This window comes from Manis pentadactyla, chromosome 2 (assembly GCF_030020395.1).
Source record: "Manis pentadactyla isolate mManPen7 chromosome 2, mManPen7.hap1, whole genome shotgun sequence".
NCBI classification, from domain to species: Eukaryota; Metazoa; Chordata; class Mammalia; order Pholidota; family Manidae; genus Manis; species Manis pentadactyla.
The window spans coordinates 81,323,153-81,340,971 of NC_080020.1; the positions used below are offsets into that span (position 1 = coordinate 81,323,153).

General features: G+C 35.3%; 1 protein-coding gene across 7 annotated transcripts in view; it reads left to right on the forward strand.

Moving 5' to 3' along the window:
• The window catches only part of AP3B1 (adaptor related protein complex 3 subunit beta 1), a 306,085-nt gene that overhangs the window by 87,911 nt on the left and 200,355 nt on the right, over positions 1-17,819 (forward strand). For all 7 annotated transcript variants that reach the window (XM_036914138.2, XM_057494089.1, XM_036914137.2 and 4 more), the window contains 2 exons: positions 8,046-8,112; positions 16,756-16,938. In XM_036914138.2, the coding sequence (XP_036770033.1) occupies positions 8,046-8,112; positions 16,756-16,938 (250 nt within the window). The remainder of the gene's footprint in view (positions 1-8,045; positions 8,113-16,755; positions 16,939-17,819) is intronic.

The window sequence follows — 17,819 nt, forward strand, 5'->3', positions numbered from 1 at the left end:
GTATCATGTCATCTGCAAATAGTGACAGTTTAACTTCTTCTTTACCAATCTGGATTCCTTGTATTTCTTTATTTTGTCTGATTGCCATGGCTAGGACCTCCAGTACTATGTTAAATAACAGTGGAGAGAGTGGGCATCCCTGTCTAGTTCCCGATCTCAGAGGAAATGCTTTCAGCTTCTCGCTGTTCAATATAATGTTGGCTGTGGGTTTATCATAGATGGCCTTTATTATGTTGAGGTACTTGCCCTCTATTCCCATTTTGCTGAGAGTTTTTAACATGAATGGATGTTGAACTTTGTCAAATGCTTTTTCAGCATCTATGGAGATGATCATGTGGTTTTTGTCTTTCTTTTCGTTGATGTGGTGGATGATGTTGATGGACTTTCGAATGTTGTACCATCCTTGCATCCCTGGGATGAATCCCACTTGGTCATGGTGTATGATCCTTTTGATGTATTTTTGAATTCGGTTTGCTAATATTTTGTTGAGTATTTTTGCATCTACGTTCATCAGGGATATTGGTCTGTAGTTTTCTTTTTTGGTGGGGTCTTTGCCTGGTTTTGGTATTAGGGTGATGTTAGCTTCATAGAATGAGTTTGGGAGTATCCCCTCCTCCTCTATTTTTTGGAAAACTCTAAGGAGAATGGGTATTATGTCTTCCCTGTATGTCTGATAAAATTCTGAGGTAAATCCATCTGGCCCGGGGGTTTTGTTCTTTGGTAGTTTTTTGATTACTGCTTCAATTTCGTTGCTGGTAATTGGTCTGTTTAGATTTTCTGTTTCTTCCTGGGTCAATCTTGGAAGGTTATATTTTTCTTGGAAGTTGTCCATTTCTCCTAGGTTTCCCAGCTTGTTAGCATATAGGTTTTCATAGTATTCTCCAATAATTCTTTGCATTTCCGTGGGGTCCGTCGTGATATTTCCTTTCTCGTTTCTGATACTGTTGATTTGTGTTGACTCTCTTTTCTTCTTAATAAGTCTGGCTAGAGGCTTATCTATTTTGTTTATTTTCTCGAAGAACCAGCTCTTGGTTTCATTGATTTTTGCTATTGTTTTATTCTTCTCAATTTTATTTATTTCTTCTCTGATCTTTATTATGTCCCTCCTTCTGCTGACCTTAGGCCTCATCTGTTCTTCTTTTTCCAATTTCGATAATTGTGACATTAGACCATTCATTTGGGATTGCTCTTCCTTTTTTAAATATGCTTGGATTGCTATATACTTTCCTCTTAAGACTGCTTTTGCTGTGTCCCACAGAAGTCGGGGCTTAGTGTTGTTGTTGTCATTTCTTTCCATATATTGCTGGATCTCCATTTTGATTTGGTCATTGATCCATTGATTATTTAGGAGCGTGTTGTTAAGCCTCCATGTGTTTGTGAGCCTCTTTGCTTTCTTTGTACAGTTTATTTCTAGTTTTATGCCTTTGTGGTCTGAAAAGTTGGTTGGTAGGATTTCAGTCTTTTGGAATTTTCTGAGGCTCTTTTTGTGGTCTAGTATGTGGTCTATTCTGGAGAATGTTCCATGTGCACTTGAGAAGAATGTATATCCCGCTGCTTTTGGATGTAGAGTTCTATAGATGTCTATTAGGTCCATCTGCTCTACTGTGTTGTTCAGTGCTTCCGTGTCCTTACTTATTTTCTGCCCAGTGGATCTATCCTTTGGGGTGAGTGGTGTGTTGAAGTCTCCTAGAATGAATGCATTGCAGTCTATATCCCCCTTTCGTTCTGTTAGTATTTGTTTCACATATGCTGGTGCTCCTGTGTTGGGTGCATATATATTTAGAATGGTTATATCGTCTTGTTTGACTGAGCCCTTTATCATTATGTAGTGTCCTTCTTTATCTCTTGTTACTTTCTTTGTTTTGAAGTCTATTTTGTCTGATATTAGTACTGCAACCCCTGCTTTCTTCTCACTGTTGTTTGCTTGAAATATGTTTTTCCATCCCTTGACTTTTAGTCTGTACATGTCTTTGGGTTTGAGGTGAGTTTCTTGTAAGCAGCATATAGATGGGTCTTGCTTTTTTATCCATTCTGTTACTCTGTGTCTTTTGATTGGTGCATTCAACCCATTAACATTTAGGGTGACTATTGAAAGATATGTACTTATTGCCATTGCAGGCTTTAAATTCGTGGTTACCAAAGGTTCAAGGTTAGCCTCTTTAGTATCTTACTGCCTAACTTAGCTCGCTTATTGAGCTGTTATATACACTGTCTGGAGATTGTTTTCTTCTCTCCCTTCTTGTTCCTCCTCCTCGATTCTTCATATGTTGGGTGTTTTGTGCTGTGCTCTTTCTAGGAGTGCTCCCATCTAGAGCAGTCCCTGTAAGATGTTCTGTAGAGGTGGTTTGTGGAAAGCAAATTCCCTCAGCTTTTGTTTGTCTGGGAATTGTTTAATCCCACCGTCATATTTGAATGATAGTCGTGCTGGATACAGTATCCTTGGTTCAAGGTCCTTCTGTTTCATTGTATTAAATATATCATGCCATTCTCTTCTGGCCTGTAGGGTTTCTGTTGAGAAATCTGACGTTAGCCTGATGGGTTTCCCTTTATAGGTGACCTTTTTCTCTCTAGCTGCCTTTAACACTCTTTCCTTGTCCTTGATCTTTGCCATTTTAATTATTATGTGTCTTGGTGTTGCCCTTCTTGGATCCTTTCTGTTAGGGGTTCTGTGTATTTCCATGGTCTGTTCGATTACTTACTCCCCCAGTGTGGGGAAGTTTTCAGCAATTATTTCTTCTAAGATACTTTCCATGTCTTTTCCTCTCTCTTCTTCTTCTGGGACCCCTATAATACGGATATTCTTCCTTTTGGATTGGTCACACAGTTCTCTTAATATTGTTTCATTCCTGGAGATCCTTTTGTCTCTCTCTCTGTCAGCTTCTATGCGTTCCTGTTCTCTGATTTCAATTCCATCAATGGCCTCTTGCATCCTATCCATTCTGCTTATAAACCCTTCCAGAGTTTGTTTCATTTCTGCAATCTCCTTTCTGGCATCTGTGATCTCCTTCCGGACTTCATCCCATCTCTCTTGCGTATTTCTCTGCATCTCTGTCAGCATGTTTATGATTCTTATTTTGAATTCTTTTTCAGGAAGACTGGTTAGGTCTGTCTCCTTCTCTGGTGTTGTCTCTGTGATCTTTGTCTGCCTGTAGCTTTGCCTTTTCATGGTGATAGGAATAGTCTGCAGAACTGGGACGAGTGATGGCTGGAAGGACTTCCTTTCTTGTTGGTTTGTGGCACTCCTCTCCTGGGAGAACAGCGACCTCTAGTGGCTTGTGTTGGGCAGCTGCGCGCAGACAGGGTTTCTGCTTCCTGCCCGGCTGCTATGGAGTTAATCTCCGCTGTTGCTGTGGGCGTGGCCTGGCTCGGGCAGCTACTCCAAATTGGTGGAGTCGCGTTGGAGCAGGAGCTGCTGGGAGGCTATTTATCTCCGTAAGGGGCCTCCCTGCTCCCTGCAGCCCAGGGGTTAGGGTGCCCAGAGATCCCGGATTCCCTACCTCTGGATTAAGTGACCCGCCCTGCCCCTTTAAGACTTCCAAAAAGCAACGTGGCGGAGCCAGCATGGCGGCGTGAGTAGGACAGTGGGAATCTCCTCCCAAAAACATATATACTTTTGAAAATACAACAAACACAACTAGCCCTAAAAGAGAGACCAGAAGACGCAGGACAGTGGCCAGACTGCAGCTACACCAGCGAGAACCCAGCGACTGGTGAAAGGGGTAAGATACAAGCCCCGGCCCTGCGGGACCCGAGCGCCCCTCCCCCCAGCTCCCGGCGGGAGAACAATAGGCAGAGCGGGAGGGAGACGGAGCCCAGGACTGCCGAACACCCAGCCCCAGCCATCCGGGCCAGAGCGCAGACACAGTATATGCCCAGGGGGCCCTGGATACTGGGAGAACAGGGGGTAAGACCTCAGAGCGGGTGCTGAAGCTGATGCCCCTGTGACAAAGAAAAGCGGGGGCTTTTTGAAAGGCTTAAAGGGACAGGGACTTAACAGCTTGACGGAAACAACCCAGGTCACAGTACAGCAGCTGGAAATTACAGGGAAAACCGGGTGCACTAACCCCCTGGGCAACAGCTCTGAGACCCCTCACGGAGGCAAACAGTCAAGCAGCCCCCCCATCCATCACCCCACCGGGCGCTGCGAAAGCAGAGAAGCAGCCTGAGACAAATTCCGCCCACAGAAAGGGAAATTTCTCCCTTCCGGCCGGGCAAGACACAAAGACCCACTCTACACGCAATTACCCAACACAAGCCACTAGGGGTCGCAGTTGCCCCAGTAAAGAAAGGCCAGTAGTAAGTGAAAATTTTGGCCCTCCCAGCTGACAGTCAATAGCACCTGTCAACATGAAAAGGCAAAAAAATATGATTCAGACAAGACTAACCCAGACAGCTTCGGCATCTGCTACATCTTCCCCTGAGAAGGAATCTGGGGAGATAGATTTAGCCAGTCTACCTGAAAAAGAATTCAAAACAAAAGTCATAACCATGCTGATGGACTTGCAGAGAAATATGCAAGAACTAAGGAAGGAGAATTCAGAAATAAAACAAGCTCTGGAAGGACTTCAAAACAGAATGGACGAGATGCAAGAGACCATTAATGGACTAGAAAACAGAGAACAGGAACGCAGAGAAGCTGATGCAGAGAGAGATAAAAGGATCTCCAGGAATGAAAGAATTTTAAGAGAGCTGAGTGATCAATATAAAAGAAATAATATAAGAATCATAGGCATTCCAGAAGAAGTAGAGAGAGAAAAGGGGATAGAAAATGTCTTTGAAGAAATAATTGCTGAAAATTTCCCCAAACTAGGGGAAGAAATGGCCTCTCAGACCACAGAGGTACACAGAACTCCCATGACAAGGGATCCAAGGAGGGCAACACCAAGACACATAATAATTAAAATGGCAAAGATCAAAGACAAGGACAAAGTATTACAAGCAGCCAGAGAGAAAAAAAAGGTTACCTACAAAGGAAAACCCATCAGGCTATCATCAGACTTCTCAACAGAAACCCTACAGGCCAGAAGAGAATGGCATGATATACTTAATGCAATGAAACGGAAGGGCCTCGAACCAAGACTACTGTATCCAGCACGAATATCATTTAAATATGAAGGAGGGATTAAACAATTCCCAGACAAGCAAAAGTTGAGGGAATTTGCCTCCCACAAACCACCTCTACAGGGCATCCTACAGGGACTGCTCTAGATGCGAGCACTCCTAAAAAGAGCACACAACAAAACACCCAACATATGAAGAAGGGAGGAGGAGGAATAAGAAGGGAGAGAAATAAAGAATCATCAGATTGTGTTTATAATAGCTCAACAAGCGAGTTAAGTTAGACAGTAAGACAGTAAAGAAGCTAACCTTGAACCTTTGGTAACCACAAACTTAAAGCCTGCAATGGCAATAAATTCATACCTTTCAATAATCACCCTAAATGTAAATGGACTGAATGCACCAATCAAAAGACACAGAGTAATAGAATGGATAAAAAAGCAAGATCCATCCATATGCTGCTTACAAGAGACTCACCTCAAACCCAAAGACGCGCACAGACTTAAAGTCAAGGGATGGAAAAAGATATTTCAAGCAAACAACAGAGAGAAGAAAGCAGGTGTTGCAATTCTGGTATCAGACAAAACAGACTTCAAAATAAAGAAAGTAACAAAAGACAAAGAAGGACATTACATAATGATAAAGGGCTCAGTCCATCAAGAGGATATAACCATTATAAATATATATGCACCCAATACAGGAGCACCAACATACCTGAAACAAATATTAACAGAACTAAAGGAGGAAATAGAATGCAATGCATTCATTCTAGGAGACTTCAACACACCACTCACTCCAAAGGACAGATCCACCAGACAGAAAATAAGTAAGGACACAGAGGCACTGAACAACACACTAGAACAGATGGACCTAATAGACATCTACAGAACTCTACATCCAAAAGCAACAGGATACACGTTCTTCTCAAGTGCACATGGAACATTCTCCAGAATAGACCACATACTAGGACACAAAAAGAGCCTCAGTAAATTCCAAAAGATTGAAATCCTACCAACCAACTTTTCAGACCACAAAGGCATTAAACTAGAAATAAACTGTTCAAAGAAAGCAAAAAGGCTCACAAACACATGGAGGCTAAACAACACGCTCCTAAATAATCAATGGATCAATGACCAAATCAAAATGGAGATCCAGCAATATATGGAAACAAATGACAACAACAACACTAAGCCCCAACTTCTGTGGGACGCAGCAAAAGCAGTCTTAAGAGGAAAGTATATAGCACTCCAAGCATATTTAAAAAAGGAAGAGCAATCCCAAATGAACGGTCTAATGTCACAACTATCAAAATTGGAAAAAGAAGAACAAATGAGGCCTAAGGTCAGCAGAAGGAGGGACATAATAAAGATCAGAGAAGAAGACTTCCAAAAAGCACCCGCCAAAAGAAAACAACGACCACCAAAAAAAAAAAAAAAGAAAAAAAAAGTTTTTAATTAAAAAAAAAAAAAAAGGTGGTTGTTTGTTTTTCTTTATTCTCCGGTGCCAGCCTCAGGCCTCTGCTCACCGGTCTTTCTGCCCTGTTTCCCTTGTATTGGGATCCCTATCCCTTTAAGACTTCCAAAAAGCGCTCGCCAAAACAAAACAGCAAAAAAGCAAAAAAAAAAAAATGGTCGCGCGCTTTTCTTATGTCCTCTGGCGCCCAGCCTCCAGTGCCCGCTCACTGTTCTTGCTGCCCTGTTTTCCTAGTATCGAGCGCCCTGCACTCTGGCCCGGATGTCTGGGGCTGGGTGTTCGGCAGTCCAGGGCTCCGTCTCCCTCCCGCTCTGCCTGCTCTTCTCCCGCCGGGAGCTGGGGGGACGGGCACTCGGGTCCCGCCGGGCCGGGGCTTGTATCTTACCCCCTTCGCGAGGCGCTGGGTTCTCTCAGGTGCGGATGTGGTCTGGATATTGTCCTGTGTCCTCTGGTCTTTATTCTAGGAAGGGTTGTCTTTGTTATATTTTCATAGATATATGCGGTTTTGGGAGGAGATTTCCACTGCTCTACTCACGCCGCCATGTTCCGCCCCTCCTGCATGAATTGATTTTATCTCATTATTTTTCTTATTCCTCCTTTAGTCTCTGCCTAGAAAATTTCCTCTTTTCTACAGCTCTAAAGTCAAGTTGCTTTAAGATGCAACTGAGATGTAACTTTCTATAAGACACTCTCCACAACCGTCCTGCCTCCATTGGTGCTCTTCCTTTTTAGCCCCATAATCCCTTATGCATATATATGTAATATACACATAATAATAATAATAAATAAATACACACACATATATATATGTGCATATATATTACATGGTGTGATTATGTTTGGGACTGTCCTTACTAGACTCTGTCTTACTTATCTTTGTATACCTATACTTTTGCTTCTCAATAAATGAACAATTGAATTCCATGCTAGGGAGAAATTATATTGTTAACAATATTTCCATGCTTAGGGCTGCTATTAGGATGTGTTTCTCAATTCTGTAAATAAATAAATAAGCTTTTGCTTATATTTCTTCATTTTAGATGGCAGGTTTTATAATGCATGTCTCCATAAGTGAACTAGAATGATATAAAATTCTTATTTGGAAATTCTGTATATTTGTTTTTGACAATTATGTGCCCATAATAAAAAATGATTGTTATTGTTATTCACCCCCCCCCCCAGTTGAAGGGAGAATTTGCGGTTTATCAACTTGCAATTAATTTATTAAGCTTTTCCAACTTATTTAAAGAACTGAACTCGTTCTTTAAATATTTTCTTAATGGTATTGGAATCTGGGTTTTATTTATATGAACAGCTTTGGAGAGAAAGATTTGCACACATTTGGGAGAAAAACCATCCTGGTTACTTTAAATTTGTTTTCTATTTGTTTCTATCTTTACATAATTCTTGCACTCCCTCCTTCCTTTTAAAGTTTATTAATATTCTTGGAATGATTAGCTTCATTTAAAGTTAGAATTAAAGGAAAAAATAATGTAAGTTTTTTTCTATTTTAGCTTAGATCCAGAGCAGAAGGAAATGTTAATTGAAGTAATTGATAAACTTCTGAAGGATAAGAGCACAGTAAGTAATATTTTTTCATGTCAAAGTAAAATTGTGCTTTATTTGCATAGTGTCATCTTATCATTGTATGTTTGGTATAATTATTATTGATTTTAAAATGACATAAATATTAATGGAGGTTATTAAAATCCTTGAGGAATAAAAATGTCCATGTATAGAGAAGGATTGCATTTAGAATTTTAGTTTGTTATACATTTTTTCATCCAAATCTAAAGAGGAGCAAGTTGGAGAAAAAAATCCTTTCTCTAATCTAAATTGGCTAAATTGTTGAGTGCTTTTAGTGCCAGAGCTCTTATTTCAAGCAGTGATTTATTAGGACTTCTAAAGGCTGAATCACCTAGGAACAAATAATTGTTTAAAAATTGAGTATTAAAGAAGTATTAAAGAAATATTGAACAACTAGAGGAATGTGCTGTGTATTATAAATGTATTTTTAAAAAAACCATTTTGAACTTACTGGCTAATAGTAGTCGTCTTTTGAGAATGTACATATCTTTTCTTCCTCTCTTCCCCACTCCCGTTCTTTGGGTGTAGTGATAATGAGATCTAGAAGTAGTGATGACTCATGGGCTTTATGAGGAGATCTCTGGAGGAGCTGGTGTAATGGTGTCTTTGGTGGAGGCTTTTGCACTTACATATGTAGCTCAAATCTATTAAGGAAAAGGATCCAGCTCATCTTATGATGATATGAAAGACCATGAATATCTGTATATAGCAGCTATGTAATAGAGCAGCCACTAGCTTTATATGGCTGTTGTTGTATGGCTTAGCATACAGTTTGTCCTAGAAAATGTTCAGTGTGTACTTGGGAGGAATGAGTATTCTGTTTGATAGAGTGTTCTATGGATATATGTTAGATTTAATTGGTTGATAGTATTATTAGAGTCATGTTTCTTTATTGATCTTATACCTATATTTATGTTCTATTTTTTTTTAATGGAGTATTGAAGTTGCCTACTATTGTTGTATAAATGTCTATTTCTCCTTTCATTTCTGTCACTGTTTACTTCATATGTTTAGGTGCTCTGATGTTTGGTGCATATATGTTTATAATTGTTTTTATGTCCCTTTTGTCATTATAAAATGTCCCTCATCTCTACTAAGAACTTTTGTTTTAAAGTCTGTTTTATCCAATATATGTACAGCCACTCCAGCTTTCTTATGGTTTACATAATATAAGCTTTTTTTCTTGCTTTTACTCTAAACCTGTTGGTATTTTTTAATCTAATGTGTTTCTTGTAGACAGCATGTGTTGGATCTTGTTTTTTAATTAGATTGTTTAATCCATTCATATTTTTTGTCATTATTGATACAGTGGAAAATACAGCTGCCATTTTACTTGATTTTTTGTCTCGTCTTTTTTGTGCCTCATTCCTCTTTTACTGCTGTCTTTTTGCATTAAATGAATATGTTCTATTGAACATTTTAATTTCTTTAATGAGTTTTTCACTACGTATTTTTGAAAATACTGTATTATATAGGAAATTATACTTGGAGATTTCATTCCTAGGCTACCCAACAAATTTCTTTTAGTCTGTAGTGTGTCAGAAATCTTCATTGCATTTCTTCTATAGTGTTTGGCATTAATGTAGGAGGTAAGCAAATATAGGTTTGCTTAATAAATGAAGACAGAGAAAAGAAAGTTGATTCCTTTTTTCTTCTTTGTGGCACCATTATTATCTGCTTCTATGACCCAGATATGAAGGGAATGTTCTGATATTGTGGTTGACTTGATTTTAGTAATAATGAAGAAAAATCTAATTTCTTCTATGTGCAAGACATTTGCTAAGTACTGTGGAGAATATAGTAAAATCTACAAGACATAGATCCTTTATTTTAATATAGTTTACTATGATTTCTGCTGCTTTTTAGGCTAAAATAAATTTGTTACATGGCCTAAGAATGAGATTTCCATATGTAATATGTGCATGTCTTTCCAAACAAGATACATCACAGTTGGAAACTACACTCTTTAGCATTAGACAGGATTGGATTTGTGTCTGTACTTCTGCCACTTAGTAGCTGTGTATTAAGCCTTCATGAATTTCAGTTTGCAAATTTGTGTGACATATAATTTATACTGTATAAATTTTTGTTTGTGTTGAAAGAGCAAACCCTCAGCACAGTGCTATACACCATAGAAGGGGATTAATAAATACTCCCATAAGAAATAGATTCAAAAAGGAATAGAAAGGGTGATTTCTTTGTAAATTTGGAATGTCTGTTCTTGACTAATGACCACTTACTTCCAAAATACAGTAGAAAAAAACATATGAAGTAGTTGTTCACAGTAGATATTTACTATCTGTTAAATGATAGTGGAATTAATTTGTTACATTCTTGGTGATAGTAGTTAGGTGCTGACTATTTTTTTTAACATTTTGCTTCCCAAATGGTGTGTGTCATGCTCAGTGTTCATAGGTAGATATTTTTTATTTTGATGGTCTGTCATTTATGAGGCACTCCTTTTCCCTAACATGTTATATGATATATGTTAATTAAAAAAAAATTAACACACATCTATATCTACTTTTTAAAATCTATATTAAACAGCAGTAGTTTATATTAATACCTGTAATGCTAGTGCAACAGCACAGGATTTTTTTCACTTCCTACCTTTTCAAACTTCCTACTCCAGTATTAAGAAATATGGCTTCCATTATCCACATATATATGTATTTGCTCAGTCCCAGAACATAAAAATGTTGTTTCGGAATTGCTAGCATGTACCTCTGTGAGGAGTAGGAAGAAGGGAACTGCTAATTGAGTTAAATACTGGTTTAGAGTTAAGTTTATCTTTAGTCTTACTTTTTTGATGCTATTATAAATTGAAATTGCTTTATCATTATATCATTGAATTTGTTATATTGGTATAAAGGAAAGCTGTTGATTTTCTGTATAGTAATTTTATATCCTTCTTCTTTAGGGAATTCTTTTATTTTTTTATTTAGTTTTATCATTTATTCTCTATTGTATACTCTAGAAAATGAATCTGTCATCCCCACCATAGAGGTCGTTTTACTTCCTCTTTTCCAATTCTTATGACTAATTAATTTATCTCATCTAATTATATGGCTTATACCTTTAGTACAGGGCTCAGTAGTAATGGAGATGGTGGGCACCCTTGCCTTGTTTGAACTAAAGGAAATGCCTGTAATGTGTCTGCATTAGGTAGGATCCTGATCCTGAGGATTTTCTCTATATCTTTGAAATATAATAGTTTTTACACAGTGTCTCAGTGTTACTTGATGTGGGTCAGTTTTTTCCTGGTACCCAGTGAGCCTTTTCAAAATATAGATTCAGAATGTATATTATATTCTGTTTGTTTTAAGATTACAGTTTAAAGTATTAATCCTGTTCAATTGTTGCTTGTTCTTTATTAAGGGATTTCAATTTTATGTAAGTTAGATCTTCTTTGCCTGTCTTAATTTTCAACCACTGTCTCTCTAAACATTTTTACTTCTGTCTTTACCTCATTTCCATTCTATTCGTTCCTTTTTCTAGTTTAATGTGCTGTACTAAATTTTCATTCAAGTGTTTTCTTCCTGGGACACATTACAATTTAATCATCATATATGATTATTTTTTTCTCTCTCAATTTCTTTTTTGGTTTCAGTCAACTCTTGTTTCATTTCTTCCTGATGTCTTGTTCACTGCTGTGATCTGTTTTTGAATTTCTGACTAGGTTCATTTTTCTGATTTTCAAATGCTTCTCTGAGGGTGCTTAATTCATTTTGGAGTGTTGTGTTAGTTTTGTTTTGCTTCATCCTTTTGTGGATAATTTACATCTGGTGAATTGTTTTAATTTTCATTTTTTGTTTTCAATACTTATAGATTACTTGCATCTTTGCATTTCTTTGGACAGGGTTAGTGGTTTGAATTTGAGATAGTTTGCAAGATTCCTAGTACAAGAGCACCCTCTTGGTCAAAACAGAAAAGTGTGTTTTTTCATTTTTTTGGGAAGAAACACATAGGAAGGGTTGCATGCCCTAAGATTATTTTGAATTTTTTTTTTGTCTTTTAGGATCCTAAATTTCCTCCTCTTACTTCTCTTTTTACTGTCACCTTATAGTTTCTAAGGGGCTTTTTCCTCTGCCTCTTTGTTTAACCATTTCCTTGAAACCATAGTCCTTGAAACTGTTTCCAAGGGATCTTCTTGAATATCCCTACAGTTTCACCTCCAACCCCACCCAACATGAAATCCCTTCCTTGTAGTTTATTTTGATTTACCAGGAATCTTTTGTAGTATTTTTACCTCAGAGTATTTTTTTCTCTTTCTGCTGTTGATGCCCACCACCAACTCCTATCTGCTTTATCTGAGCAGTTTTTTCCAGACTGTCATAGGTCTTTGTGATATAAGCATAAAAGATAACTCTCTGGGATTTAGGACTTTTATACTTTAACATAATTTGAAGTTAGGGAATTCTGGTTTTAGTTATGTTTAGAATACATATTTTTGTCTCTTTGGTTTTTCTAGGTTTGGGTTGGGAGATTAAGATTTATCCAGGTACACTAACTTGTCTACACATTATTTAAATTATGTTTTTAGAATGTTTTCTGATTTTTTCCTTTGTTTGATTATAAACTGTTGTAGAAAGATTAAAAATATTTTGATGTCTATACAGATATTTATTGTTCTTATCTTTATTAGTTTTTTGAATGTAATACATTATTGAAGAAGCCAGCTATATTTTCTCCCCCAGATTAATAATGTCAGCATTGAAATTTAAAATCAGTGATAATCCCAAATCATTTTTGTTTAGACACTTCCCAATTATAAATGAACCTAGTCTTATTATTTCTACATTTTAAAAAGAAATTAATCTGTTATCAGCAGAAGCTTCTTGGGTTCAATAACATGATGTTGATGTTGCTTATTGCTGCTGATAAATATAAATTTCAAAGGTGCTAAATGTATTTAAAAATTTCATGTAATATCTGTTCATTTTGAGGTATACCTTCTGTTGCTTCTTTTAGTCTAAAGGAAGATTTTCTTACAATTGAGATCTCAAAGAAAATTACTTCTAGCATTCTTATTTTAAGGCAAGATGGAAATATAAATGTATTAAAATGAAATAGTCTTTTCCTTTTACTAAGAAATACTGGTATTTGTCATATGTTTTTTTTCCTGAAAATAAATCAGTTTGGGCTTAGGAATCTAGTTACGGTCAAATGAACTGGAAGAATATTTTAGTGTTAGTTAGGTAACTGTTGTTGGAAGGTATCCCTAAATTAAAAAATATATAATAGAAACCTCACAACTGTAAAGGCATAGAAATAAATAGTTTCATTTCTTAGTTAATGAAACTAAAAGGGAATATGTTATATATGTTCTATGCTTTCTAATTAGCTGTTGTAAGTTTTCATTAGTTTCTTCATTTTATATTTCTAGATTTACCATTTTCAATACCTCTTTCCTCTTTTTAACATATCCTAACACTTTTGTTCTTTACTATAAACCTTTCCTAATGTTCAGTTATAAATTCAGTTATAAAGGTTTTCAATTTATAACACTTTCTCTTGTTTTTCTTTATAATGTAGAAATCCATACTTGTTGAACAATTTGAGCATAGCAGTTAACAGTCTCTTTTATTTAGAACTCCTCAAATGCAGGGTGATATTTATTTCCTTTTCCTTTCAGGTTAATTTTAAAGAAATGCTTTTGATAGCATTTAACTTTCTAAAAGAAAACAGTTTCTTAGAAAAACAAATTAGGTCAATGCCTATTGAAAAACTGAGGTGTTTGTTTATGTTTTTTTGATAACAAACTTTCCTCTCAATTTAGCTACAAAATAATGTTTAATAAGTATATTGGGAATTCGTAACTAAACTGTGGGGGAAGACACCATTTTATAAGTTATTGATTTAATGTTGGTAAATGCTTCACTGTTGTGGGCACAAAGACACACCTCTGAGTTTGTGCAGATGTTTTATTGTGATAGGTCTATTATCCAGCTATTAGAAGATAAATGACTGATCTTTCCTATTTTCCATGCCTCAAGAAAATTGAAATAAGAAGGGGAATATCATTTGGGCTGTATGATTAGGGCAGGTTGGATGGCCATTAATTTAAGAGAAGAAAATCTTGGCAGCATTGGCCAACCTACCCCATATTATCAATCAAACCCTGATGCACTTCCTGTGATGACCCAGCACTCTCAGGTTTTTGCAACGTTAATTAAAATTCATGACAAAATAGATGCAAGGAAACGTTTTGTACCCTTCATAATTTTATAGAAAATTTATTGTTATTAGAGGAACCATTTGCTTAGTGTGATTTTTTTCATTACCAGCTTGTCAACTAGCATAGATAATCTGGAGAAAATATGAACTCCATAGATAGGGTGTCACTTTTGTTGATGGTTCATGTAGTTTACCTTGGAGCACAGCTAATGGCTGAAGTTCATAGCAACAGCACAGAAAAACGTGGCAACCAAGGGAAGATAAATGAACCATGTTTATAGTTTTAATATAAAAAATACATAAATGGAAAACTGCATTTGAATTTGATGAGCTCATTGCTGGTTTTGTTGAAGTGATTTATTTTGCCCCCTTATATAAAAAGCTACTATTGACACAGTGAGATGGAAATTAACTGTTTTTGGGAAACCAATGTTTTTGGTTTTAAAATCTGAGTAGATCATTTTATTTTAATTCTGGAAGTTTTATAGAATATTGAACATTTGATAGACCAGAATTACTAATTCTTCTGGTAGGGTTTAGCCTAGGTCAGTTTGTTAAATCCATACAATGAAATATCTAAAATGGCCAGCTTTATTTTGTGAAAGTATTTTTCTTTACATTCTTCATAATTAGATTTGTGTTTCCTTAAACTTTACTTGTAATTAATTAATTATTTTCTTTCTTTTTCATACTGTTAGTACTTTAGAATTGTACCTATAGCTGTTGGTTTAGTAAATTTAATAACATGAGATAAGCTGATTTTCCTTTAAATTATGTGGCATCTACTAAACACTTTGAAAAAAGAATTTCTAGGCTTAGGTAAAATAACTTGATTTTATGTATTATTTCTTAAATTGAAACTTTGTTGAATTACTATTTTAATTTTATGGATTATTTTATTGTAAGTGGTACTATTTTTATTTTGTTAGCCAAATGATACATATTTCTTATATTACTATAAGGTTGACATATATGTGAAATAAATGTAAATACATTTCACAAATACTAAAATATAGTTTGACATTACTAACTTAGTTGTTTTGAGAGATTTTTAAATGACACAAATTCTGACCTTTTAGAAATATGATTATCCCAATACAATTTTTGAAGAGTGATTTATGCAGAAGATACCAAAATACGGAGTTGAAAACATGAACTTAACTTCTTTTCCATATCAATAGCAAATAGAAAATTATAAGTACAATACATTTTTATTTAGTTCATACAAATAATCAATTCTTTGCTTTTTCGATTGAGGTGCGTACATGCTGGGACCAGCAGGCACCAGTACATGGGCAGGGCTGGAGTCAATAAATGCGGCTTCACGTTTGTACTGATTGGTAATTCATAAAATCCCCACAGGACTAGAAACTTGTTTAGCATAATAGCAAGTCTATATTCTGAGCTGTTTTTCTTTCAATTGTATTGTTGCTTGCATATTAATAAACTAAATGTCAGCCAAGAAGAGGGACAAACACTAAAAATGTGAATGTCATTGTATCTAATATTTTTCAAAAAGTACCAGTTCAGTAAGTTATATTTCTATTTAATTGCTTATTTTAAGTCATTGGGGAAATTTTAGACACTCAAATGAAGATCCCTAGTGTTCAGAAAGAATATGATATTAATTTATTTTTTCAAAACCGTATTTTATTGTTGACTAGCTGTACATGTATCAATGGTACATATATAAAAGTATTTGTATATTATATGTTCTGCTTAGGTTGTATCTTTATATGAAAGAAATCTTAATTTTACCACTTTGCAAAAGCATGACAATTCCAAAAACAGCATTTATGGTTCATTAATCGCTCTTGAAGAAAACTGACTTTTATTTATAACATGTTATTTCAACCTATACGCAGTGTTACAGAAGTGATCATGATGTACTAAAAGTTTAGTCTGTGTGTTTTCTTTGTAAATAAACTATATGGGTAAAAATTAACAGGCAGATTAAAATGTGTAAGGTCTGAAAGTGTTTTTGTACCAAAAACATTTACAAGTTCCTCACACATATTTTAAGATAAAAATTCATTGTGGAATTATTGTCTTTCTTATCTTAACTGACACCATGTGGTCTTTGTTATTATCTTGATTCTTTTTCTGAATTTGTTACATACTAAATAATGAATCTTTGAATTCATTTTTAATGAATGTATGTACATTATGTTTAATCCATGTATATATAATTTATTGAAATTTAACCTGATGAAACAAAAATTATCAGAATTTCTAATACTAATACTTCTAACACTTCAGGAAAGTACATGATATGTTACAACTATTATTCTTTGAGGAAGTGACACTTTAAAATTTGTTATTGAAACATGATCATTTATTAATTAAATGACTGAATGCTTTATTGATTGTCATTATATTGATTGTACTCTGTAATGCCTAAGTAGAATCTTTGATGGAGGAAAATATGTTTTAATGAGTTACTATTTCTTTCTTTTCTAGCTGGTAGCTGGTAGTGTTGTGATGGCTTTTGAAGAAGTATGCCCGGATAGAATAGATCTGATTCACAAGAATTACCGCAAATTGTGTAATTTACTAATTGATGTAGAAGAGTGGGGGCAGGTTGTCATAATCCACATGCTAACTCGATATGCTCGTACACAGTTTGTCAGTCCTTGGAAAGAGGTAAGTGTTGAACAGTCTTCATCTTATACAGTATACTAAGAAAATGGAAAAGCTTTTAAAAAATGTGTACAAAAATTAAGAGTAGTAAAATACAGAAATCTGCATATTTAAGGAGGAATCATTTTTTTCATATTCTTTTGGAAAGCATAATTGCTTCAAGGATAATTGTTCATTGTTTTGACATTGATTGATACATACTTAATGACATGATGTATGAACTTTTAGTGTGCTACCTTGCAAGAGGCTCTTGTTAGGAGCTGTAGGTGATGTAGTGTATGCAATGACATTGCCAAATCATCAATTTTTTAAAAATTAGTTATTTTCACACCTTTGAGTTCCAACTATTCCAAGGACTCACTTGTTAATGTAGGTAATGTGAGTCTAACACATGAATTTATACCAAAGATAATTTCTTGTCTTTATAGATAAATATTGTTGAACTTAAAAACAACTTTTTCCTGGTTTTGTATTTCTAAAATGCTTGTTTTCCTTTTTTTCATTTAAACTGATAGAGTTTTTAGTGAAATTCATAATTAAATATACCTTAAAGCGAATTTGTTTTCTATGTGCAGAGTAACATTAGAGGCATACCTTATTCTTTTTAGTATTTTGACAATTTAGAAAATTGTATTACATAGTTTGCAAGAGATCTCTCTGTGTATATATTTAAGATTTATGTCTAAGTTTTAAACTTATTCGAAGAAATCATTAAATATTAAAAAATAGCGCACTTGTTTTAATCTTGTAATACTGCTTTTTTGTCTTTTTTTGAAAAGCAGTATTGTAGATTTTGTAGAAAATCAGATGTACTTCTGGATAAACAATACTAAGTCATTGTAGAAAACATTGGTAAACATTTTAAACATTTAAACATCTTAAGC